The 26,417-nt window shown below is 41.1% G+C and overlaps 2 protein-coding genes across 3 annotated transcripts in view; one reads left to right on the top strand and one right to left on the bottom strand.

The window, feature by feature from the left end:
• LOC121873553 (equilibrative nucleoside transporter 1-like) overlaps positions 1-10,961 on the top strand; it is a 98,680-nt gene extending 87,719 nt beyond the window's left edge. The window contains exon 12 of the mRNA XM_042377195.1: positions 8,296-10,961. The gene's annotated coding sequence lies outside the window, so the exon portion shown is untranslated. The remainder of the gene's footprint in view (positions 1-8,295) is intronic.
• A 1,079-nt stretch (positions 10,962-12,040) lies between these two features.
• Positions 12,041-24,795, bottom strand: LOC121873552. 2 transcript variants are annotated; one of them, XM_042377193.1, is made up of 4 exons: positions 22,081-24,795; positions 18,983-19,147; positions 17,904-18,110; positions 12,041-14,562 (listed from the first exon to the last, which is right to left on the bottom strand). In XM_042377193.1, exons 2-4 carry the CDS (start codon positions 19,133-19,135, stop codon positions 13,690-13,692), a joined length of 1,233 nt encoding a protein of 410 aa, XP_042233127.1. In that variant the 5' UTR covers positions 19,136-19,147; positions 22,081-24,795; the 3' UTR covers positions 12,041-13,689. The 2 variants fall into 2 exon arrangements, with proteins under 2 accessions (XP_042233127.1, XP_042233126.1); XM_042377192.1 differs by lacking the exon at positions 22,081-24,795 and adding an exon at positions 20,627-20,728.
• Positions 24,796-26,417: the final 1,622 nt, after the last annotated feature.

The raw sequence follows: 26,417 nt of genomic DNA, 5'->3' as shown, positions 1-26,417 counted from the left end.
TGCTATGTTCGTTTATAGGGAAAGAGAAAAGTGTGAGTGAGGTGGATATATTGCATAATTATGTATGAATTATTACTTTCAGACACTTGTCACCTTTTTGGTATTTCCTTAAAAAAAATATTAACTAAGGTAAATTGAAATCCGAATTTGGTACATGTGTGAAAAATATTTAAATCCTCCAGCTAATATTATAGTGATTGGAGTAAATGATTCCTATTTATCCTTAAAAGTAAATATTATTGTGTAACTGGAGCTTCAGTTCCTGGTCACCACAGGAAATATTTAGTAACTGTTAACAGTGTCACCGGTCCTTGGCGTCCACAGGGTAACTCTTTTAACAACTGTTCCCGTAATCTCCCTAGTAAAGAAGACTCTACAGTTAACATTTCCTCACTTCTACAGTCGCGGCAACTTCAGTGGAGACTCAACAGCTTGTGGGTTGTTCACAGTCTAAATATCCGATATCCTAAGAAGACACAGTTCATACCAGACAGAAGATAAGTCTGTCATGAGTGTTATTGCAAAGTTAATATTTCATAAGGTTGTAAGATACACAAAATTGCATCACTGCTATATATTCCCAAATTATAGGTCCGGGAGAAATACTGAGAGAAAGAAATTTAACGCTGGTCAACAAGGAATGGCGCTCCCAATACAGTAAAACGAATAACTTTCTATCTTAACAAAACTTAGAAAAATTGGTGTTTGATGCAAGCTTAGGAAAAAGTGGCATCCCTAAAATTTACACAGACAACACTTTAATGTTCTTGAAACGCGAGGTGATGGTCTATTGCTCCCGAGGTGTGGGGACGTTCCCGAGGCATGAGTGTGAGGACGCCCCCACACATCTAACACTGGATGAGAGACCCAACTCACCAATAGCATTGGTCTGTGATGTTGAGCTGTTACGGTCAACACTGAAAATTTCAAGATCAAATGGTTCTCTGCCCAAAAAAACCTTAATCCCAATCGCCTCCGAGGCATTACGGGCCTGAGCATTAAGGTTAGAGCCCATTAAAATTGGGATCCATTGGAATTAGTACTGGGACTGGGACCAAATATTACTAAGCTACAATCCCAATGGTTAGGTTAGGTTGTTAGCATTTAGGGCTGGGACCTGTTTGACGAATCAACGACTGTTGGACAGGACATGGTCTCCAAATCACGAAGCCGATTAGCTTATCACCTGTAAAGCAGGATAATGAAACTATGGCAGCATAGTGAGGGCCATTTTACCTCAGGGTAACAAGAGGTATCCAGGAGAGATACGGATGCCTCTAAAACAGGTGATTGTGATCACTGTACTTACTTGAATGGAAGAGGTGAGACTCTGACGGGAAGAAGGTGGGAGGAAGACTCCGATACCCTCAGAGACGGAGTGAGGAAAGGGGGGGGGGAGATTTTCATATAGACAACGATGGGACCACAGGCGACCACAAAGCCGGTGTTAGGACAAGGAGTGGGTTCGACGTCCGCGAGAACGAGTGGGAGGGATACCAACGTCCTCAAAGATAAAAGGGAGACGCGTAATGTTCCTTTAAAACTGCTGTGGGGTGTAAAGGACTCTAGACTAAGCTAATGATTAAAACGATGATAAATGAATATGATTATAAGGACGTACCCGAGTTATGGTGCGTTAAATTTCCCTCAAAGAGTTGTTTTAATTGACACTTACCTGGAAAAAAAAATTCCAATTGACATTACCTGTCATCTAACCCACCCCCGACAAAAAAACAAAAACACCCATATGATTATTCACACTTAACTCACATGAACAACTAAGGCAGATGATCTTAAGCATTAGTTTATGCCAAATGGATGACTAAGACAACTTGTTCAATGTCAAGAACACAACAGTATTATTAAGTAGTTACCTTGTGCTGGTGGTCGCGGAAGCTCTGACGTCGTTCAGGGTCACCTCCTGGCACCGTCTTGACACTTTTATGACACTTTATGACACTTGACAATACCCTGCTTTAATCCACGCCACATATTACAGCTTGCAATAGTTCATGACACTTCTCAACATTTTACGACATTAATGATAATTTTCAACACTTTACGAGACTTTAAAGCATTAATGACACTTTATTGACACTTTGGGATGTCACAGCACTTTATGAAATTTTTTTGCACCATATGACACTATTGTTTTATGTTGCTTGGAAAATTTATAACTATTTGAGACTTTATGACACTTTGACACCAGGATATTATGTCTTTTTACGGCACTTTAGAACACTGACACTTTAGGACACTTCATGTCATTTTAGGACTCTTTGACACCTTAAAATACTTCATGTCACTAGGAGAATTTAGGCCACTGACAATTTTGGATACTTTGACCATTTAGGACAGTTCATGACATCTCTGACATTTCATAGCCCTTTTTCATTGTGCAGCACATCTTACAACATTATACGACTCTTACTATACTTAATGGCACTTTATCAGAGCAACTGGCACCAAAAGCACCTTATAAAACTTTTGCATAATACATGAATCTTTGTGACATAACGTGACACTTTATGGCACTTTACGACACTTTATACCACTCTTATGACACGTATGGGTGTTTTTTGCGCCCACAATTACTTTGTGACACTAATAAGTCTTCAAGACACGAACACTTCACATTACCAATAAAATTTCATAAAACAAACACTTCATAAAAGAAACACTTCATAACATTTATAAACACTTTAAGTTACTTATGAATACGTAATGATACGCGTGATCACTTCCTAATACATATGGAATCTTTACGGCACTTAATAGAACTTTTTGAATCTTAAGACCACTTTGAAAAACTATTTTACAACAATTAAAAACTCTTGTGACTCTTACGAATACTTCATGACATTTACAAACACTTTAATACACTGACGAACACTTTACGATACTTTGTAAACCTAAGCCAATTTCAGTGTTTTCACCGGCTATTTGTTTGTCTATAATCCCTGGTATGCGTCCTTACTGCTACTAAGGCAAAGACTGAGCTTCGTAGTCCTGTGACTCCTGTCTTGTAAGAGGCCTTTGTTGACATTCTAGTAAATCTGAAACCGCAAAACGAAGCAGATTCAAGATTTGAGCGAACCGGCCAAATCTCGTCCCTGAGTTTGGTCGTGTTTTACTCATTCGTTTCTCCACACACATATAGCTTTAGAGATTTTTGTCTTTATCTGTTCTTATTATAAATTATAGGTAATGTACAGTAGTAGGCAAGATTATATGCCAATATTTTAGTTCGTACTATAAAGGCTCATTTTGGGATGATTGGGTCTGATGTATCGAGTATCGAAAAGCTGTTCCTGAACCCTGGAAACAAATACTTTGTCTCAAAGTGGTGTCAATCAACTGATGACAGAAAGTAACCATAATTGTTTATATTGTTTCCCCTCTTTATTTACTTAAAACACAAACATACAAACGTGAAACAAACGTAAAAAAAAATAACATTGTATTAAACAACATATAAGGATAGGACACATTCTAAATAGTTTTCTTTTGCCAAAAGTCAACACTTTCGAAGACGTGTGTTGTCTCGGGACGAAGCGCCTATCAAGAGAACGCGGGCCATTCCTTGTTGACCACCGTCAAAATTCTTTCTCTAAGCATTTCTCCCGGACCGATAGTTTGGGGAAATTTGGCAATGATAATATATATATATATATATATATATATATATATATATATATATATATATATATATATATATATATATATATATATATATATATATATATATATAAATATATTAGAGTATATATGTTCAAATGTAAATATAATACGTGCATGCGTTAAGAGTGCTCATGCCCATGTACAGAATATACGTACTGTATTAGTTTTATGTATGCGTGTGTGCAGTTTTAGGCACAATGTGTTCACGTGACTGTGTATTTGGACTCATGTGAAGGTACACATGCACGAACAACAGGTGTAAGTGCAATATTTGTGGAAGTCTGATAGGCAAGGAGAATAAATATTACAGTAGCTGGCCAGACCCGCCGGAACAATGCTGAGAATATATATGTCTATACAATATTTAGATACATTTATACACTATGTATAAAAATGAATATTAGTGTACCATGACAGAGTGTATCCTGTGCAAAGGTGAGAAGAAATGGACGAAAAGGAAAGAAATGTGCGTGTTTGAAATTTTTGAATGAATTACCACGAGAACAACCTAACCTAAAACTAACTTAATACTAATCTAACACTAACCTGACCTAACCAAACCTAACCTAAACTAATCAACCGTTACGTAATGTAATGTAACCTAACTTACCCTATCCTCCAGGTAGCGTCAAGGTATAGACTGTTAATCTATAGGTGAATTAAGACTTTGTAAGAAAAAAGGAGTAAACAAAAGGAGAATATAATTAAAATAAAAATAAATTAAGGAGAAAATGTAAGAAAAATAGAGCAAGAGAGAAACAAACAGACAAATCGGTATATATGTAGAGATTGATAGGTAAACGGACTGTCAGGAAGCGATATAGAGAGATAGAAAGAGATTGAGGAGTAATGATAAATCCAATACAACTGACGGGAGAGCGGTAGAGATTGTCTGACACTTAATAATTTATCATCGTTTTGATTGACGAGCACACCTGTCTTCCTGAACACCTGCACCTCCCAGCTGTTGCTACTTTTGTTGACGAGGGTGACGAGGGTAGTTGTTTGTTGACGAGGGTGTTAACAGTGATGTTGTTTCTGTTGACGAGGGTGACGAGGGTAGTTGTTTGTTGACGAGGGTGTTAACGGTGATGTTGTTTCTGTTGACGAGGGTGACGAGGGTAGTTGTTTGTTGACGAGGGTGTTAACGGTGATGTTGTTTCTGTTGACGAGGGTGACGAGGGTAGTTGTTTGTTGACGAGGGTGTTAACGGTGATGTTGTTTCTGTTGACGAGGGTGACGAGGGTAGTTGTTTGTTGACGAGGGTGTTAACGGTGATGTTGTTTCTGTTGACGAGGGTGACGAGGGTAGTTGTTTGTTGACGATAGCGATGTTGATGGTGTTGATAATGGTTGTGATGGCAGTGATAATGAAAATGGCAACAATGGTGACTGATGATGATGATGATATGATGATGAAGAGATTAATAATGGTGATGAAGAGAATAATGATGATGAGGATGATGATGACGAGAATAATAATGATGAAGAGAATAATAAGGATGATGATGATGGCGAGAGTGATGAAGATAATAAAGGCTACTTACACCATTCTTCTAAATATAAAGGTCTCTGATTCAAGCGATAATTATTGACATATGGGATTTATTTAACGTGAATCTAAATGTGAGTGTTAGGTGCATCTACAGGTCCAGATAGATATGTTGTTCTACAGTGAAACCTCTATATAAAGGACTTCTCTCTCCATTTAATCCGTTAGATGGAGGGTTTCACATCTAATGGGTATCTTGTAACACACTAACAGGCTTTGATAACTGAAACCTCTATTTAACGGACAAAATAGGGAGGGAATTCTGGTATATCGAGGGTCCGTTAGATGTGAAACCCTCCATCTAACGGATTACATAGGGAGAGGTGTCCGTTATATGGAGGCTTTATTATCTATTTATATATTTTTCTTCAATTATATCGTGAAAATATCGTTCGCTATTAGACGGCAACTCACTTGAGGATAAAGGCACCAACAAGGGTTCAGTATAGCAGGAACAGGTTTAGAAGTCACCACATTCTGTATATCGGGGTTAATTGACACGAGAACAAACATTTGATGTACCCTACACTTTGTATCCCAGAGTCAGTCAAAGGGCGCATCACAATACTAAATGAATCAGTATTGTCATATTGTTTAGTATCCAATATATCTTAAACAATATTGCCTTCTCACCACTGCTTTTGTTGTGAAGTTTACATTATACTGTCCCTGTTTACATGTTACTGGTGAATGAGCGAGGATGGAAGATGGCATTAAGTGTCCTGGCTCAACCTATCACGTTAGGCCTACATTGAGGCCAAGTTGTCCAAACTCTTTCTACTCTATGGCGCTGCCCTAACCCTTGCCTTCCTACTATTCTGTACCCTGTCTCACTACCCTTTATCACCCTACCACCTACCCCTTACCCAACACCCTCTATCCCACCTGACTGGAGGCCATCTTGCTGTAGGCTGCTGCTCTCAGGTCAGGTCAAGCTTGCTCTCCTCACAGCCCACACACTTTCAACATAAGAACATAAGAACATAAGAATGGAGGAAACTGCAGCGGGCCTATTGACCCATACTGGGCAGTCCCGTTTATACCCAACCCCTATTGCTCATATAAGCATCCAACCTATGTTTGAAGCTATCCAGCATATTCGAGTTAATGATGATATTTGGTAACTTGTTCCATTCATCCATTTCTCTGTTTCCAAACCAGTGTTTACCTATTTCACGCCGAAATCTAAATTTGTCTAATTTAAAACCATTGTTACGAGTTCGCTCTTGGTTGGATAGTTTGAGTACCTTTGTAATGTCCCTTTGTTTAACCCTGACTTCCATTTATACACCTCTATCATATCGCCCCTCACTCTACGTCTCTCGAGGGAGTGCAAATTAAGATGCTTTAACCTGTCTCTGTATTCAAGGTTCCTAATGCCCGGGATTAGTCTTGTCACTCTCCTCTGGATTCTTTCCAAGGATTCTATATCCATTCTGTAATACGGTGACCAGAACTGAACTGCGTAATCCAGGTGAGGTCTCACAAGCGATAGATAAAATTTTAAGATGACCTCGCTAGTCTTGTAACTAACACTCCTTTGTATGAACCCAAGTACTTTATTAGCCTTGTTACGAGCAAAATCACATTGTTTACTTGGCTTAAGATTCCTAATTATCATTACTCCTAAATCTCTCTCGCAGTCGGATTCCACAATGGCATCGTTGTTCATCTGGTAACTGGTTTCCCTGTTTACATCTCCTATACTGAGCCCTTTACATTTGTCCACATTGAATTTCATCTGCCATTTTTCCGACCATTCGAAAATTTTTTTTAGATCTTCCTGTAGTTTTGCAGAGTCCTCGTCAGATTTAATTACACGTCCTATTTTAGTGTCATCAGCAAATTTACTTATGTTGCTGTCTATGTCGTTTATGTATTTAATAAATAGTAATCGTCCAGGTACTGAGCCTTGGGTAACTCCACTAGTGACGTTGCTCCAATGAGATTTAGTGCCGTTTATGCTCACTCGCTGTTTCCTGTCCCGTAACCACATCCTAATCCATTTAAGGATATTACCTTTGATGCCATGTGCTTCAACCTTTCTAATTAGTCTTTCGTGGGGGACTCTGTCGAAGGCTTTGCTAAAGTCGAGATATACCACATCATAATTGTGCCCCTCGTCCACAGATTCGAAAACTGATGAAAAGAATGTTAATAGATTAGTTAGACATGAACGCCCGCTTGTGAAGCCATGTTGGGAATCATTGATCAACTTGTGCTTCTCCAGGTGGTTTCGCATAGAGTTTGAAATAATTGATTCAAGTAATTTACCTACTATTGATGTTAGACTGATTGGGCAGCAGTTAGAGGATAGTGATCTATCCCCCTTCTTGAAAATCGGTATTACATTCGCTATCCTCCAGGATTCTGGTACTACACCTGTTTTTAATGACATGTTAAACAACTTTGCTAAGGGCATACTAATGTTTTCCTTACATTCCTTTAATACTCTGGCAAATATCTCATCGGGACCAGGTGACTTATTAGGCTTCAGTTTGTCTATTTGCTTATTAACATCGTTACTAGTCACTACTATCTCGCTTAATTTGTTTTCTTCACTATCTCTGAATAGAGTCGGTGCCTCGGGTATCATGTTTAAATTTTCCTTGGTGAAAACTGTTGAAAAATATTTATTCAGATTATTGCTCATTTCTCCGTCGTTACCAGTTAGCTCGCCGGTATCTGAACGTATTGGTCCAATCTTATCTCGTGTTTTAGTTTGATACATTTGGTAGAATACTTTGGGGTTTGTTTTCGCCTACCCTGCGCAGTACTAACTCAGCAGTGAGTGTTAGATGTTGTGACTGCGATATCTACCCAGCAGTGATCGGGTATTCTGCAATGCCTACCAGTTGTATTACATTTGGGTGCAATGAAAGGGCTAAGAAGAAGTCTGATCCGTCTATTACATTTCACCCCAGTAAGTTAAATTTTAATTTTGTTTTTAGTTAGCTTCCCAGAACGAATGTGTTTGATTGTAAACAGGAAGGACTTTCTTATATACACACACATGGGATGAAAGATGATTAATATTACATCTCGATATTAATCTTTTCACAGGCTGCCGAAGGACCCGTGCAGAAGGTAAAAATGAGTTTTGGTTCTATGAATAGACAACTTCACACCAGGCAAACAAGCACGCCTCTGCTCTAAGCATTTTGCCCCCTGAAGATTTTGACAGGACTTCTTTGTCTTGTGTCAGATTATGAGAAAATGCTGCTCCTAGTATATTTGAGACTTTCCCTGCTCACCTACAGAAAAAGACAAATTATAATAGGAAGCCCCCCAAAACTCGGACTGTTTGTGAGCCTTCTCCATCTGAAGCTGCAGCTTCCACTCTTTCTGTAGCAGAAAATCACCTAGAAGCTAATTTAACAAATTCTCCATCGAAAGTGATGAAGAAGAAATTAGAGGAAAAACTGGTGAAGTCTAGGGAAAAAAATATAACTATTGCAACAGAAAACACGACTGAGAAAGAAAAATGCCGACTTGTGTTCTGTGATTAGTGTATTAAAAGAAAAAACGTCGTGAAGACAGTCTGACTATTTTAGAATCCTGTGCTGGTGGTGTGACTGACCTTGTGAAAAGACAGATTGCTAGCAATAGCGGTAAGCCAGTACATGCTCAATATGCCCCTGGCTTTGAGAAGTTTTGCTCTCACTTTGAACTTTTACTCTCCACAAGCATATACGTTCATAAGAAAACTTTTGATACTTGTCTGTTGCATCCATGAACACTGGAAAAATGGTACAATACAGTAGAAGTGAAATCAGGATTTACCGAGGCATCATTCAGTGCACTCAAACAGAAGGTCAAGAAATCCACAGACGAAACTTCTGGTAAATATTCTTTCTTTGGTGATGGATGAAATAGCTATTCGTCAACATGTTAAATAGGATGGCAAAAAATATCAGGGGTTTATCGACTTGGGAGCTGAACTAGATGATGATTGCTTGCCTGTAGCTAAAGAAGCTTTCACTTTTATGGTAGTGTCACACAAGCCTTTATGTATTGCTAGAGTTCCTGAACAAAACTTTATTCCAAGGCTTGGCAATACACATGTCAGAAAGAGATCCTCTCAATAATCATCTTGTATTGGTAATCAAAGCAGTAGTTGAGACCTATCTACTGTACAGGTGAGCTACACATATGCAGGCAAACAGTTCACAGCACGATACGTATCTCTCAAAGCAGTCAAAAGGAAAACTAGCATGAATAAGTTAATGTTGTTCAGTGGAATCTAATGATCAGTCTGCAAGGTAATAATGCACAGAAATCCCCCTGTGCTCAGGGTACCAGGTTCGTGCCATGATAAGGGTAATTGATGCTAATGATTATTGTTGTTCATTGAAATTTAGTTTTATTGTACTATAGTATATAATAAATGGTTGAAAATAAAATAATAGTTTCACTTAATCACACAGGGATGGTATGGATGAGTGTAAACAGTGCAAACCAGTGTCAATTAGGGTCACTAACCTCCTGGCGCGCGACCAGCCTTCACAAAGATAGCCGACGAGGGGGAGGATTAGCTTCACCTGGCAGTACTGGGCGCGCGCGGCAAACATTTCCCAGGTATATTTTAAGTAAGCTTCAAACTGGTACTCGATAGAGGAAGAACATAATGCAGGTTTAATTCATTTAGTGATTTGTTTATTAATATTTAGTTTTTTGTGTAATAAATTAATCAATTTACAACTTTATGACAGTACATGAGGTATACCTAAGAAGTTTATTCACACGAGTCGTTCACTATTGAGACTCACAACCTCGGAGTAGAGAGACAGGAAGGTGGAGGCGCACACCAGCCTCTCTGTACACTGCCGTGATAGGTATCACATGTCGACTTTTTCCAGCATTAATGAACGCCTAAATGAAAATATTCCGTATATCTGAATTAGGCATTTACAGTTAAGTTTTCAAATTGTCACAATGTTATGATGTGACAAAATAATTTGGACTGGTGTATTTTGAACTCCACTACATATTTACCTTGTATTCGCATTAAAAAAAAAATATATAACTAACCAACCAACCAAACCAATAAGAGGACAGTGATATTCTCGGCAGGACAACTGAGTGTAACAATAACAGATAATATTAAGAAGTTAAACCATATGTATAAATTATTCATCCCAGACCAGACTTGGTCGGATTCACCTCTCAATAAGCTGTAGACGCCGACGTGATCAAAAGTACCATGACCACTGTTGGGTCTCCCCAATGACATGAAATTCGCCAAATTTCTGAGAAAAGCATCAGTGGTAATCCCTTTCGTGTCAGCGCTCTTGTACGACTGCCATATTAGTTCCGGCGACCGTAAATAACAATAATACATGATAACCTCATCCATCACTGTAGACTGCAGCAGTGTGACACCAAGTAAAGTTTGTTGGAAATGAAAACACCACAACAGTCACCCAGTTAGTCTGGGCTTTGACATTGATGTTGTGAAGTTTTCCTGTGTTTACGCATTGAGCTGTGACACTCAAACTTGAACTTAAAGAAATCAAATGGGTCTTTAGTGTTTATGTTGTGATTGTTACAGGTTGTTGTAAAACTTAAAAGTGACAATGTCACAGTTTGTTGTAACATCATCATGGTGTCTCTATCGATACAGGAGTCATGACGCAAGTAAGAGTATTGTAGTGGACTTCTCCCCTACAACTGCGTATCAGCATTGACACCAGATGTTACGGTAACCTAGCAACAGAACTAGAGACCGGCAACTTTCTCGGGTTTTCCCAACATGACTCATAGAGGACTCACGGCTGCTGGGTATATAAGCTCTGTCTCTCCATTGAGATTCATTCTAGCCACTCTTCTTGAACAAGCAACACCTCCTCCTCCGCCACTGCCTGGCGGCCCTCGCTTCTCCTCGCCTGCCTGGCGGTCCTCGCTCCCGCCAGCGAGCATGGCGACCCACCAGCTGTCCTTCTCTGAGCTTCTTCACCAACCAGCTCTCTCATTCTGGTCTCTCTTCTTGAACAAGCAACACCTCCTCCAGCAAGCTCCACGCTGTCAGCATTCATTCAACCAGGAGGCCAGCAACAGGCAACATCTTCTCTAACGAAGCTCCTGCACATCTACCTCCTTCAACACGCTACTCACCGAACGTCTCTACTGAGCAGCTCCTCACCACACGGCACCTCCAGCACCAGACTGTAAATCATATAACTTATATTATACAAGAAAACCACCTTAGAGTTTCCATCCATCCTGAGTGCTAGACAACATTATACCACGGATCCCTACAGTATTGTAGTGTAGCAAGACACCAGCCTTTGTGTATGTCCATATCTGTTACTGTATTATAAATCATCTGTCGTTAAGGGGATAAAAGGCCTCACATTTCTTCTAAATAACATGGACCAATTGGCTATTACCAGGGCTGTAAAAGGGAAATTATATATAATTGTTGGTTTTAACAACAGCTCATAATATTTTGTGTTTAATTAACTCTTTATTTCTTCAATGGCCACACAACAAGTGATAACCGTGGTAATTTTATGAGATGTTCTTATTACCACCATGCTATTGTACTATTCCGGATGATACTAAATGTTTACATAATACTTCCTTGAGATAAATGTATAGAATACATCAGGTGCCTCAAAGAGAGCTCAGGTTTTCAACTGGCTCAGCCATGTTAATATTGTTATTATTATCCACTCTGTATCTGTATTTTTCTGGCTAAATAAACTGTTTCAATTCAATTCAATTCAACATCTTGCCTGCTGCTGCTTCACCACTAACATAATTAAACACACTGCTTGCAAAATATGATGTCAATAAAACGAAGAGAATTATAACAGCATTGTATTGTGAACATGAGACAAAGTGTAGTAGACTTATCTCAAAGTTGGTCCTTCATCAACTACATAGAAAATATGAGTACTCAATCGTTCATGTCTCTTCAGCTTATACCTCAACGAACATCTTTTACGATCATTACCAGTCTAGTATGCAACATCAGTCTCATCACCACATACTGTACCTCATGTCACACACACACATACACACACAAAAGAAAAAAGAAAAAAAAACATACATTCAGCCTAGTATCACATTACGTCTGTCACCCACACTATATCTCTATTGACTCACGCTCTAAACTCCACTTCTACATCCTGGGATTATTTTTAGTGTTGTTACAGGATGATGATGTCTCCAAACTTGTTTATAACTGAAGACTGTAACCATATTCACATCTCGTTTCCACTGTAAACACCAACACTTAATGGCGGGAGGAGGAAATCGTTGCCAGCCAATCCCCTTCCAGGAATTGCTTTAGGGAAATACATTCAAAAAATAGCAAACGTCCATTAAATATCAATTTCATTTTTGTTATAAAAAGATATAAATAGAATTTAACTCTTATTCAATACCAACAGATATTTCTTATATGCTCGTATACAGTACATAAGGAAAGCCTACTTAGTATCTCTTACACTGGAGATGTACAGTATACCCTGGCCATTATTTTCCTATGATACAATGCTTCCTAACAATATACAATTTTGTGAACGTTTCAGCCTCGGTCAGGATAAACTACAGTATCGAGTGAACTGCGGCTCCTGTTGTAGATAAGCCAAATATTAAGGGATAAATTTTCTGAAAATCACTGGCTTTTGCACGTGTCGACTTGGAAATGGACAAGCTGATTCCTGGATGGTAGATAAGGGGCCTCTGGACATTGCAGGTTAATTGTATTAAGCTAGAAAAATTCATTCAATGAATCATTAAGTTAAAATAAGCTGCATACTGGTTCCTACAAAGCTTCCAATGGAGTTTTCAGGGTTCTACAAACTGCACAATATATACTGTACCTATGACATAGACTGTGGGAAGCTACAGACAGACCTCAAAGAAGCCTTAAGTGACAGAGTTTCATTTGTTATTGACACAATCCAAACATACAGATAATTAGACCAACGCCAGAAGACTGGGATCTAGCAGGTAGTAAAATAAGCAAATACTCGGCTGTAAAGTAAGCCTCTCCAACCTTCCCAACCATGTGGACATTTTGTAAGACAACTGTGAACTTTGAGCTGGACTTGTGGCTCTATGCATAATGCTAGTAGTGACCATCGTATCTCTATAAGATTTCACGTGTTGTCAATTCTTACAAATATAGTTATCTTTGTCGTGAGTTTTAAGAGTCTTGTAAGAACTGACTCATATGAATAGCCACTACATTTTCACAAAACTGGAACAAAAATTACTAACTAATAATAACGCTAAAAAACAGTTAGCTTTACAAAATACTTTTCATAAATCTGAAAAAAACGTTCGTTTAAAAAGCCAATGCTGTGCTTCAGCTCCACCTTATGTTAAGCTCGTTCTGCTGCCTGAAGCTACAGTATATTTGGGTCTTAAATGTATCAACATTGAGTAAAGTTGTTATGTACATAGTGAGCTCTAATTCTAAACTGGTTTCTGGTCCCTTCCGCCTCATAGTACGCCTACGTTCAGAAGATCTGTGAGAAGTTCCAGGACTCTCTCTTCTCTGGCTGCGTTACCTAGGGCGATGTCCACACTCCCGACCACCACCAGCGCTGCCATTGCTTGTGCTGCTTTGAAATCTCCCTTTAAATCATCTTCGGTATATTTGACAGCCGCTTTTTCGATGCCAAACTTGGTGAGTCTTGAAGTAAATGCATCCCAATAGTGTGAGAGAAGCTCTGTTTGATGTTTGCGTCGCTGCGAGACTTCTAATGATGTACAGAGCAACATGGCCACATCTATGGCGGGTCGTCCATACATAACCGTCTGCCAGTCAATAACACAACAGCGTGTGGTATCTCCCTCTTTCTTAAAGAGAAGATTATTGCACCAGAAATCACAGTGCACTAGTGTGTTGAGTTTGTCTGAAGGAGCCAGGATACCTCGCAGGACTTCCACAGTGCGCTGCCCAGAATACCTCTGTAAGCCCTCTCGGACAGCAGCACGATCCTTACGAGATGCCAGGAACTTGAGCAGTAGTGGAAGGCCTCGCTCGACCAGGCAGTTGAAGGACTCCACAGCTTGTTCCATCGACAACAAGTAGGGATATCGCTCCTGCAGGGGTTTTTTCTCCTTCATCTGCAGTGCGAGAGCAGCAGCGTGAACGTTGGCCACAGTGGTGAGTGCCGACTGAACCTGCGACAGCGTCAGCCCCTCCGTGAGGTCTTGCATCTTGTAACCTCGCTGACACATGTCCGCCAGTACCAAGATGGACTCTGAAGCCTCTTTGTGCTTGGCATAATACAATTCTGGGGTCCAGACGAGACTGAGGCAGTCCTCCGTCAGATACTGCCGTTCTACGCCCTCTAGTGCTGGCTTGATCTGCAAAGTATGCATCTAGGTTAAACACACACATCAAATTATATTGTTTCATCCATATTACCATCACAGTAAGTAGAGTGATGTAAGTGATGCTTTTCTGGTTGAATAGACAGTTCCAGTTTAATGAACACTTATAACAATTGCCTAACAAATTACGTTAATGGTTGACCTTTGAGAACGTGTGTTAATTTATCTCAGGAAACAAACCCGAGAGTCACAACATGGAGAAAAAAAAATAATGTTCCCCCAGCACCACTGCCTGTTTGGTCATCTCTCACTTATTGCCAAGAAGGTATGTGTAGGAGTAACTACTGTATATTTTCTCGAAGTTCATGAACAATAATACAGTACACGAGAGAAAATATAATCCAAGGCTCTCATCCAAAGTCTCTCCCGGCTTTGTTGGCGGTTACTTGGCGTGTTGATGTAAACATTTAACAATCAGCCAGCTCAACGTTTGCGATTCCTAAATGCAGAGGGAAAACGTAATTGGAGAGTAAGATGCAGATGAAGCCCAAGTATTACCAGGATGACTTGTTAAACAGCATCTCCTTTAAAAGTGGACCACATGGCCCATTATGTAAATATTGACTTTTTGCTTGCCAGCGAAATATATTATATACTGTAGTACGCTGCAGCCTGGCTTTAATGCACGACTAACCATGTGGTCCGGGTGACCATTGAGAGGACTCGATAATCTCTCTTTCACTGTCACTAAGCTTCTCTTTCACACATAGTGAAATGAAAACTTCACATTTTTTTCTTGCAAAATCAAAACACTCTGACTGAGGTATAGGATTATGTTTGATTAACTACTGCTTAAATTGTGTACGCTCTCATGATGAACTTTTCACTGGGAGTAAGTTAGTCGCCAGTGAGTGAACTTTGCCAATGTGAGTTGGAAAGTTTTATCTTCAATAAAGTCGTACGGACAGCACCAAGGGTTTTTCCCTTTTATAGCTTCAGGGGAGAAATAAAATGCCAGTGGCTAAAGGTGTAGATAGACCTGATTGATATGATGCTTCCACGTTGGCGTGTGGAGTAACCTACATCGTCCTCACTCTCATGGAGAGGACACATGAGGTGCCTGGGTACATTTGTCAGCATACAACAAGTGTCACAAAAAACACGTCTTGACCAACACTCCTCATATTTCCGTCACTGATGAGGATAAACTTTACTAAATGTAGTTGAACCTTTTATGTGACAGGATGAGAGCGAGGTAGAAGGAACGAATGCTGGTTTAAGGCTGTGTTGTGTATTAATTAGTACTGTACACTGAACCCTAATTTGATATTCATTGCTTTGGAATTCGCGCAAAATCGGCAGGTTTTGGTGCTGTCGAAGTCCCGAGGCATCTTCCAAAAACCGCCCCACAAATATTGCATCAGGTTGGGTGACGAAAGCAGACATTGACTCAGTATACACACAGTATAAACAATATAGAGTACTGCACCTACTTGTACTTACTATAAATACTTCAGGTGTTATTGTGAACTTTAAACAGTAGACATAATGAATAGTTTAGTGAAAGAAAAAAATAATGTAAGCAGTGTGGGTCAAATTTAGTCTATTTATTCATACTGAGAATATTGTCAATATTAATCTTCCACCTGGGGTGGAAAAGAAGTAACACTGATATACATTATCCAAGGAGCCACAATGAGGCCCCAGGGAGGTGAGTGTCCAGTGGGGTGCTGGAAGTGTTGAGCAAGTTTCATTTTGGGAACTGCGGCCAGAGGTGGTGGTGAGGAATGTCCTTATGGCCCACGAGGCTTCTCTTCGTGGATTGTCAGACTTTACCTGTCCTCGTTTTAGCAGTGTCACTCTAATAGCTGGCAAAACAGTGAAGCCTCGATAAATCATCAGCTGACTCCCGCCTCTAGGAGACTATATACTGTACTGTATTGGTAAGGTTTATTTAGGTAGACGCACAGGTACATGCAATAGGTAGATAAATAAGGAAGAACGACATTATTAACGGCACTGCAGTAAATAAAAACAACAGAAACAGCATCCTATCCGTACACAGCAACAGGGAGTCGACTCTCTTATCGCCCTTAACAAAATTAACAAGCGTATTTTCTCTCTCCTCCTCTTTCCTAATCCTCCGTCTGTACCTGCTCCCTCCCTCCCTCCGTCCCTCCGTCTCACCTGACACTCCAATAACACGTAACTCTTCCCCAGAGACTCTACCCTCCCCCTAGTCTCCATAACACTAGTCTAGCACCGTGTACCAATAATGGCAACAACACTGGGAGTAATGTTAACCCTAGCCGCATCACTCACCGGGGGCGCTGCCTCTCCCCCCCCCCCCCCCTCCCTGGTAGCTTTGACCTGATTAGCTTTGTTTATTATTAGAGGCAAGGAACTGGAGCCACGAGAGGGTGAAAGATAAGAGGTGAGGGAAGAGGTGACAAAGTAAATAATGACTGAGGAAAATATTCAGAAAATGACACTTATTATTATTATTATTATTATTATTATTATTATTATTATTATTATTATTATTATTTTTATTATTATTATTAAGGAAAGGAGAAATAATTTAATATTAGTATAATTATAACTGTTGTTCTTACTTTTGTTATTATTACAGTTCTACAATACTATGTTTTGTATCTATAGTCACCATCACCACACAGTCAGCCTCACCACACAGTCAGCATCACCACACAGTCAGCATCACCACACAGTCACCATCACCACACAGTCAGCATCACCACATAGTCAGCATCACCACATAGTCAGCATCACCACACAGTCAGCATCACCACACAGTCAGCATCACCACATAGTCAGCATCACCACACAGTCAGCATCACCACACAGTCACCATCACCACACAGTCAGCATCACCACACAGTCAGCATCACCACACAGTCAGCATCACCACAGTCAGCATCACCACATAGTCAGCATCACCACACAGTCAGCATCACCACACAGTCAGCATCACCACACAGTCAGCATCACCACACAGTCAGCATCACCACACAGTCAGCATCACCACATAGTCAGCCTCACCACCACATACCTCCCTCACCGCATAAAATCACTCCCCTTCGCCACATATTTCCATCTACCACATACTCACCCTACATGCTCACTATTTCCAGACACTCACTACCACATAGTCTCATTACATAATCATCATCACCACAAGTTCCTCATCACCACCATACACTAACCATCGCCATTACACCACTACACCACCATATACTCACCGCTACACCACCAGTCACTCACTTCTACACGACCATACACTCACTGCTACACCATTACACTCACCACCACAACACACACCACCACACCATCACATACCCACCTTCTTCACTCACCTCGGTATAAAACTTGATCTCTCTCAGGTCAAAGAGCGTCTCGATGACGAAGGCGCGGTTGAAGGGATCCTGTGGGAGGAGCTTGGCCAAGAGGTGGGCGTGGTGGTTCTGCCCCCTTGCGCTGTATGACACGCCTACCGACAGCTGTTCAGACAGGTAGCCCTCTCGCTCTCCACCACTGGCAGGGCTAACGCTCCACTCACGCAGCTGTGGAAGGAAACGTGGGTGAGAGGAGGGAGGAAAAAGGAGCCAAAACAGAGAGAGAGAGAGAGAGAGAGAGAGAGAGAGAGAGAGAGAGAGAGAGAGAGAGAGAGAGAGAGAGAGAGCCTCGGATTACGCATTACTCTAGCAACTAACACTGGAAGGTTTGTGGAAAGTGTATGGTGAGAGGAAGGAGGAAAAAGGAGTGGTGTGAGAGAGAAAAGGAGAGGAGATAATTAGACAGAGAGAGAGAGAGAGAGAGAGAGAGAGAGAGAGAGAGAGAGAGAGAGAGAGAGAGAGAGAGAGAGAGAAGCCAGATATAGATTGAAACAAAGAGATACAACGTAAAGAGACATGGAGGGAGATATCAATATTGAGTCGACTGAGCCAAAACAGGATATTACAGAATGGATTAAAATTGTCTCACAGAAGTTTGAACCTGGAAGATCATATCGTGTGTACAAACTACTCAATGTGAAAGCCCTTTGGAGTTATAACTTGGAGGTCACGTTAGGTAATGGTCAAGGGTAATCCCTGATAGAGTTATCCGACATTAGTGGTGGTGGGAGAATAAGTCTTACCTAACCATGTGATATAAGGAGACTAGTGTGAGTCCTCCCCTACAGGTGTGACAACAGAGTACTTATTTAACCTTTGTGGTAGAGAGCCCAGAGTCCGTCCCAAGTGTGACCACAGACCATAGACTTGCTTTCATGTGTGTTCTCGAATAGTTACTCATAAGTATGTCTCAGAGTACTAACTTTAAGAGTACTAAGGTCAAGTGTGCCCTAGAGTACTAACTAGAAGGTATACCACAGAGTACTAGGGTCAAGCGTGTCCCAGAGTAATAAGTTCAAGGTGTACCTCAGACTACTAACCTCGATGTCCGGCCTAGAGTTCGGTGCGAGGGACTTGTGGTAATTCTCCAGGATGTTCTCCAGCCACTCCCTGGTGGCCTCCCGGTCGTCGGTTGGGGAGGTCGGGGTGGAGGGCGATGTCGGGGTGGTGGGTGTGGTCGGGTCGGACGCCATACCTCGGCTCTACTATTTGTGGCCAAATTGATCAATATATTTTTATTCTATTAAAAACACTGTAGAAGATATTGAAGACAATTGGATTTTGGAAATATTGAATACATGACGTCATTAAGCCACATGACTATTGGAAACAGTAAAGGCGACAATCAAGTGTAATTAATTTGAAACTTTGAGAGCAAATATTGTTATTATCTTGCGCACTGGCTGTATATATCGATATCTTAATTTACATATATTTCTAAATATAAGAAATAATAAAAATTAATTGATAGATGAAGCAACAAAAACATTTAAACGACAAAGTTATCGATATTATCACAATTACATAGTTCAAAATGTTCTAATAGGTTGACCCTTCAAAACAGTTTAAAAAGACTAATGAAGAGTAATAGGCCATTAATGGTTATATTCTGTTAAAGCATAATGGCTTTAACATGTGGCCTTCTAACTCTCACACAGGAAGGACCAATAATGACGATAACAGCGACCCAAAATCAGTTCATCCTCGCACTTCACAGCCTCGAGTCCTGTTGGAGGTTCATTGGTTCGAAGATTAATTGGTTAGAGGGTTTATAAGTCCGGTCCGAAGATTCATTAGTCTGAAAGACTATGTAAACCAATGAACCTTCGAACTAATAAGCCCTCGAACGAATAAGCCTTTGAACCATCGAACATTCACACCAATGAATTCTCGGAACACTTGGTAGTTGCCGTTTAAAAATCATCTCTCGTCTTGTTCATGGCATCAGCATCTGCTCTTCCTATACAGTAAAAGCTCCTTTACTCCAGTCTCCTCTCAACATCGCTCCCGCTATCACCGGAGCGAGACGTTTTCCTGACAACCGATTTGATGCGATTCGACTTCCTGTGGAGTTTGGATCCTGTGTAATCTCTCCCAGTCGGCACAGACGCGTGAAAACTTTGGTAATCCTGACCTGCCTGCCCCTCGTTCAGTCCTGATTTATGACCTGGTCTTAAGAGAAATAGATGTTGCATGTCTCCCATGTATAGGTGAGATACACTGCTAGATATTCAGCATATTCGTCATACAAGTTTACATTGGTTCAGCATGTATGCAATACAGGTATACAATTATACATAGATAGTGAAGGTATGCAAACACTAAAAACTAAGCTGGAGGAATACCTAATTTAAACTCCATTATATTCGAAATTTCTTTACACACACACACACACACACACACACACACACACACACACACACACACACACTTACATATATTAGGCAGGCGTAAGAGGGTAGAAGGGGGGTCAGAGTGAGCCAGATCCCATAATCTAATGACCTGGAGGAGGATATAGCTAAGCGTTTTGGGAGGCTCTCAGAGGTGAGGAGGAAAACCTGGCTGGACCTCTTTCATATATCACTACTACAGCACAGCACAGCAATAACGTTAAGTAGTATAACATAAGTGTTACCCCAAAGAAATTATTTAAAAATCATGAAATCCATTACAGTATATAGTACTTTCTACTGTGCCGCAGGTTGTCCAGTATTCTGCCTTCTGTGCCGCAGGTTGTCCAGTATTCTGCCTTCTGTGCCGCAGGTTGTCCAGTATTCTGCCTTCTGTGCCGCAGGTTGTCCAGTATTCTGCCTTCTGTGCCGTAGGTTGTCCAGTATTCTGCCTTCTGTGCCGCAGGTTGTCCAGTATTCTGCCTTCTGTGCCGCAGGTTGTCCAATATTCTGCCTTCTGTGCCGCAGGTTATCCAGTGTTCTGCCTTCCGTGCCGCAGTATACCGTCTAGTGTACCGCAGGTTACCGAGAACACAGGAAACCTTCGGCTGGCCAAGTAATAGCGTAAACATAAGTGTAATTTCCCCAATTAGTAGACTTTCCTTCCAAACTTCTAAGGTCATATGGCCACAAATAATGTAACTTATGTAAAGACTGATGGTATGGAAAAACAACTTAGATTTTATTGGCGGGGAACATGGCGAGGAACATGGGGGGAACATGACGGGGAACATGGCAGGGAACATGGCGGGGAACATGGCGGGGAATATGGCGGGGAACATGCGGGGAACATGACGGGGAACATGGCAGGGAACATGACGGGGAACATGGCAGGGAACATGGCGGGAACATGGCGGGGAACATGGCGGGGAACATGGCGGGGAACATGGGGGAATATGGCGGGGAATATGGCGGGGAACATGGCAGGGAACATGGGAACATGGGGAACATGGCGGGGAAATGGCGGGAATATGGCAGGGAACATGGCGGGGAACATAACGGGGAATATGGCGGGGAACATGGCGGGGAATATGGCAGGGCAAACCCACTTCAGCTAGACCACAACTTTATCTAAACCACATCAAAACATAACGATAGCGAGTCAGACCAGCGAGCCACCCTCGGTAGCTCAGACCATGAGCCAAATCATCTAGTCCAGTCCAGTGAGCCAGACCAAAGAGCCAGTACAGCGAGCCAGACCAACTAAACTTTTAACGATTTGGATCAAAGTGGGTTACGGGCCAGTCGCTGGAGCAGACTGGTATAAATTGCTGCCAGTCAAAAGCGGTGAACTAATGTCATGTCTTTTACAGTACAGTTTTCCACAAAATATTTAGAAAATGCTATTCCCGCTGATATTATCATTACTGTTGGTGATTCCTTTATTTTTTCTGAACGCGATTTTAATGTTTGAGTAATTATAAATAGTGTACAGTTTAGGTCACGTTGTTTATACTGATATGAGTTTGTGTTCTATTATTTGATCAGGTTCCAGGGTTCCAATGGCCTGTGTCTGTGCCTTTCCAGTGTTTTGTGGTTTTAGACAAATTTATCCTTGATAGACGTGCAGTGTTATAAAAAAAAAGGAATAAAAAATGATCTTGTATAAGTCATTGGACCTACATTAAAGTCATCATAAAAATTAGGAAACAAGAAAAATGAAAATATTAACTCCCAGCTTATTTTACCTGATTATTAAACACCTTAACGCTGCCTGTGTTGTGTTAGGTTAAGTTAGTCTCAAGGTGAAATACGCTGCGGTGTCTAGTCTTCTGGTGATCCCTCATTCTATATCCCTCTGTACATTTTTCTGGTAGTGTACTTACACGTGGGACTCAACGCTATTATCTGAAAAATATCACAATGAGATAAATTTATATGCGTGATAGAATACGTTGGTGCCGTTGTAAAATTGCGTGGAATTAGTTATATTAGTATTATTACGGAGTAATTCTATATAATCACTCGGTTGGTTTCATTAGATTTCATTTCAATAATTATAAAACTTTTCTTGCTCGTTGCCGCTGAAATCTGATACAGTGGCTGTGTGACGAATCTTAAGATCTGGACGCTGAGTGTGGCGTGTCGAGGATACCTTCAGTTCTGGTGACGTCCACCTCCTCCTCTCACGTTTTTTACTTGTAATTAATAATACAGATGTTAATAAGTAATGAAATCGAAAATCTAGAGATATAAACACGAAGGTCATGTTAGGTTAGGTTAGGTTAAGTGGGTGGCTACTCTTCACGTGATCCCATGTAGAAATAAACAGGTACTGTAGGTAGGCAGGTAAGGTATGAGCCAGTACGGTTGGTTCAGCTAACCTCACTTCATCCTAAATTGTCGATAAATTATATTCTCATTTCTAAATACTTCCAAATATAACATTATTACGGCCACATCTCAAAGTATTTCCACATATCTTAATCAACACATCACATTATCATACTCACATCTCTAAATGTTTCCAGAAATATTTCCTCACGTGGAAAAAGGTTGACGTACGTATGTACGTACGTGTGTGTGTGTACGTGTGTGTACGTGTGTGTGTGTGTGTGTACGTGTGTGTGTGTGTGTGTGTGTGTGTGTGTGTGTGTGTGTGTGTGTGTGTGTGTGTGGGCCGTATTTACGATATATACTGGCGGCTCCTCATTAAATTATTCCGCGTGAAAAATTACGGACGTGATCTGGCTGTATCCCCCCCTGCCCCTAAGGCGCCGAACTGATGGGGACCTGGTCTGAATGCTCAAATATTCTCACAGTATTTTTTTTACCCTTAACTGAGGCTGAGAGAATGCAGGTAGTTATGATGAAGTTTTAGTGGATTTTTTATAACAATTTGGAAGCGATCTTCTCGTGTTATTACTGTAGGGAGGAGACACTATCTTATATTATTAGAGCACCTTATTTAGCCTAAAAACTTTGACGAATTGGGTCTCGGGTAGTGTTTATAAAAGTCTAGGCAGTTTTGGGTGTGAGGTGGTGTTAGAGTTGGTAGTTGTAGACGTGAGGTGGTAGTAAGCTGGTAGTTGTAGACGTGAGGTGATGGTGAAACAAGTAGATAGTTGTAAACGTGAGGTGGTAGTAGGCTGGTAGTTGTAGACGTGAGGTGATGGTGAAACAAGCAGATAGTTGTAGACGCGAGAAAAACTTTACTACTCGTAGTAAACTCACGCGTCAGCTCAGAGTCGCTCCACAACATCAGATTTATTCACAAGAAAGGTTCCTACTCAGCGGCAGCATTTCTCTCGAAGATTTCTGCTCCTTCAAAAAATAAAATAACGTTTGTGGTATGACAGTATCCTTAAAGACCTGCCTCTTCCTCTTCTTTTTCTTCTTCCTGTTCCAACTCCTCCTCAGAACCCTCTCTGGCACTTTCTTCCCTATATGACTTTACCCTGAAGGAGTTGCTTCCGACGGCTACTCTTAAAAGCATTCTTCGACACTCTCCTTCTATGACATTTTCTTGGGGCTTTTCTGTCGTCACTGGAGCTGAAGACTCGCCTTGGCACTCAGCCACAGACTAAGTAAGGAGGGTGTGTTCTTCTGTGAGGGAGCAGCGCTGGGCTGGGCATATCCTAGGTTGCATTGCTTGAGATCGCTGTGTTATGATTCCTGTGTTGTGCTGTGAACAGCATTGGGGTAAGAGAGTTGATGCTGTGCTGCACTGTTCTGACTCGCTGTGTTATGAGTGTTCTCGTGCGGTGGGTGAGTAGCGCTGGGCTGGGAGAAAGCTAGACTGCATTGTTTCAACTTAACGTTATGGCTCAGGTTGGCGCCTGATGGTAGCCACGAGTCTTAGACAACTTCCTCCACTGTTCCAAGCAGTCGGATGCAGCGCCTCAAGTTATCTCAAGCTGTGATTATCTAGATTGTGGAGTCATCGCCCCCAAAAAATGTTGTGAAGGAGTTAGTGCGGCTCAGAACACGTGAAACACATCTGCCGGGCTCTGACAGTGGCGGTTACGCATCAACCTCCAGAGTTTCAAAGATTTACTCAGTTTTGACTTCTGCCTCGTGCAAGAGCTCATGTCTTCGGGAGCATCTCTGTGTAGCATGGAAGCTCTCATGTTTGTGCTTCAGTTAAAGTGTCAACTTAATTTACAAATATTCGATAATTCAGGGCCTGGGTTATAGGACGCACGAGGCAACGCTTTTCATAACAGTGAGCCTTTCCTTGAAGCCCTACTTCTGACCTGCATACAGCCCGTCCCCAGCGCTGATTAACTACTTAGAGAATGAACACACACACACACAACATCCATCACCAATGGGCCAATGTTGGGCCATTCCCCAAATCCCTTCCCTGACCCATCCCCACCACCGGGATATCAGCATTATCCCGACAATAGTGACAATCTCGTTTCGGAAAGAAGTGGAATCAGTGTTGAACAGTGATGAACAGTGTTTAAACCAGTGAATTCAGCACTAGAAGAGTACCAGTGAGAGCCGTGACCCACCAGTGAGGTTCACACCCAGAGATGCACCCCTGGGAACCGACCGCCACCATCTGACCAGGCGGTGTTAATCGGCTTTACACCTGACCATAGGATAACAAAACACCACTTAGCAGAGAGTGTGGTACTGTGAGGTCTTTCATATCAACACATTATGGACGAGTTACTACACCACGTGAACACCACACCACCTGGTGTTTCCATGACCACGCGAGGTACTTCATATCAACACCTAAGGACAAGTTACTACACAGCACCACCCGATGTCTCAATGACCACGCAAGGTCTTTCATATCAACACCTATGGACGAGTTACTACTCCACGTGGCCCACGTGACCTCACACAGTATGGCAAGAGACTAGCCCGGCCATCAACTGTTAAACGACCCACCCACCCCATGTCCTTGTATGTAAAAAGTAATTTTTGTCTAATTAATATTTTCAACCTTTGGGCTGTTTAAATTTTCCACTAAACCATTAATTATTATTATTATAATTGCACTTATGGTTGTTCATGAACACAGAACGAATCTTAAGTAGAAACAATATTAATATTTATACAATTGGTTTTGGTGTATATACTGGACACTTTACTATCTCTAAACATAAAATATAATTATGTTTACACCTTGTTAATCCTAACGTAACTTAACATGTCTCTGTAAGGATGAACACCAGTACGAATATTAATATATAGTACTGTATTTGGCTCCTATATTGTACGTACGTATTTCAATGAATCCTGATTCCCGTACGTGTCTCGGTAAGGACAGATGGTAAGGACGACCAGTAAGTATCTTAGTGGAAACAATTTGCTGATCTCTTGTATTCCCAGTCGCTATGGGTCCCAACATAACCTAACCTAACCTAATTTACCCAACACACAACCATTAAGACTGGGGCCCATTAGGACTGGGAGACTCTCTACAGATCTGGGGCCTACGAGGACTGGTAATATATCTCACTTTTTAAGACTTGTGGCCCTTCCAGATTACAATCCTTTAAGATCAGGTTAGGTTACGTTGAAGGTCACTTAGGATTTGGGGCCCATATGACCAGTCGCCTTGGGCCACTTAGAATTTGGGGCCCAGTCACCCTGTCTCTCCAGGGCACACCGCAGCCAGAGAGAATTCCAGTGGCTATGCAGTCATCCCCGACAGGCACACTTTTGTGGATTAAACATTTCACTCAGAAATAGGACCAGTTTAAGCTGCGAGGTTCCATTACTTCTCTTATTTATAGACGAGATCGCCGCGGGAAGAAGGGAAAAATTCTCGCAAAACGGAGACTCAAATTATTCTTCCTCTTTCTGGGAGTACGGCTTTTAGCGGTTAATAACGCAAAAATATATATATTTGTATGTAATTCTCAGTAATAAATGTCATATAGAAATCGCAAACCGGGACGTGTACTGTATTTCGTTCTTCACAATGCTACAGACTGTGTAGGCTTATTATGGACAAATTGCCGCTGAAATTTCCCTCATGAATAATTGCATCTGTGTTTAAAATAGATAGATAGATAGATAGTGTGTATATAGGTCCATTTTTCTCTCTCAACCGTAAAAT

Source organism: Homarus americanus, unplaced genomic scaffold (genome assembly GCF_018991925.1).
Source record: "Homarus americanus isolate GMGI-L3 unplaced genomic scaffold, GMGI_Hamer_2.0 scaffold30858, whole genome shotgun sequence".
NCBI classification, from domain to species: Eukaryota; Metazoa; Arthropoda; class Malacostraca; order Decapoda; family Nephropidae; genus Homarus; species Homarus americanus.
This window is presented reverse-complemented; position numbering and strand designations above follow the sequence as displayed.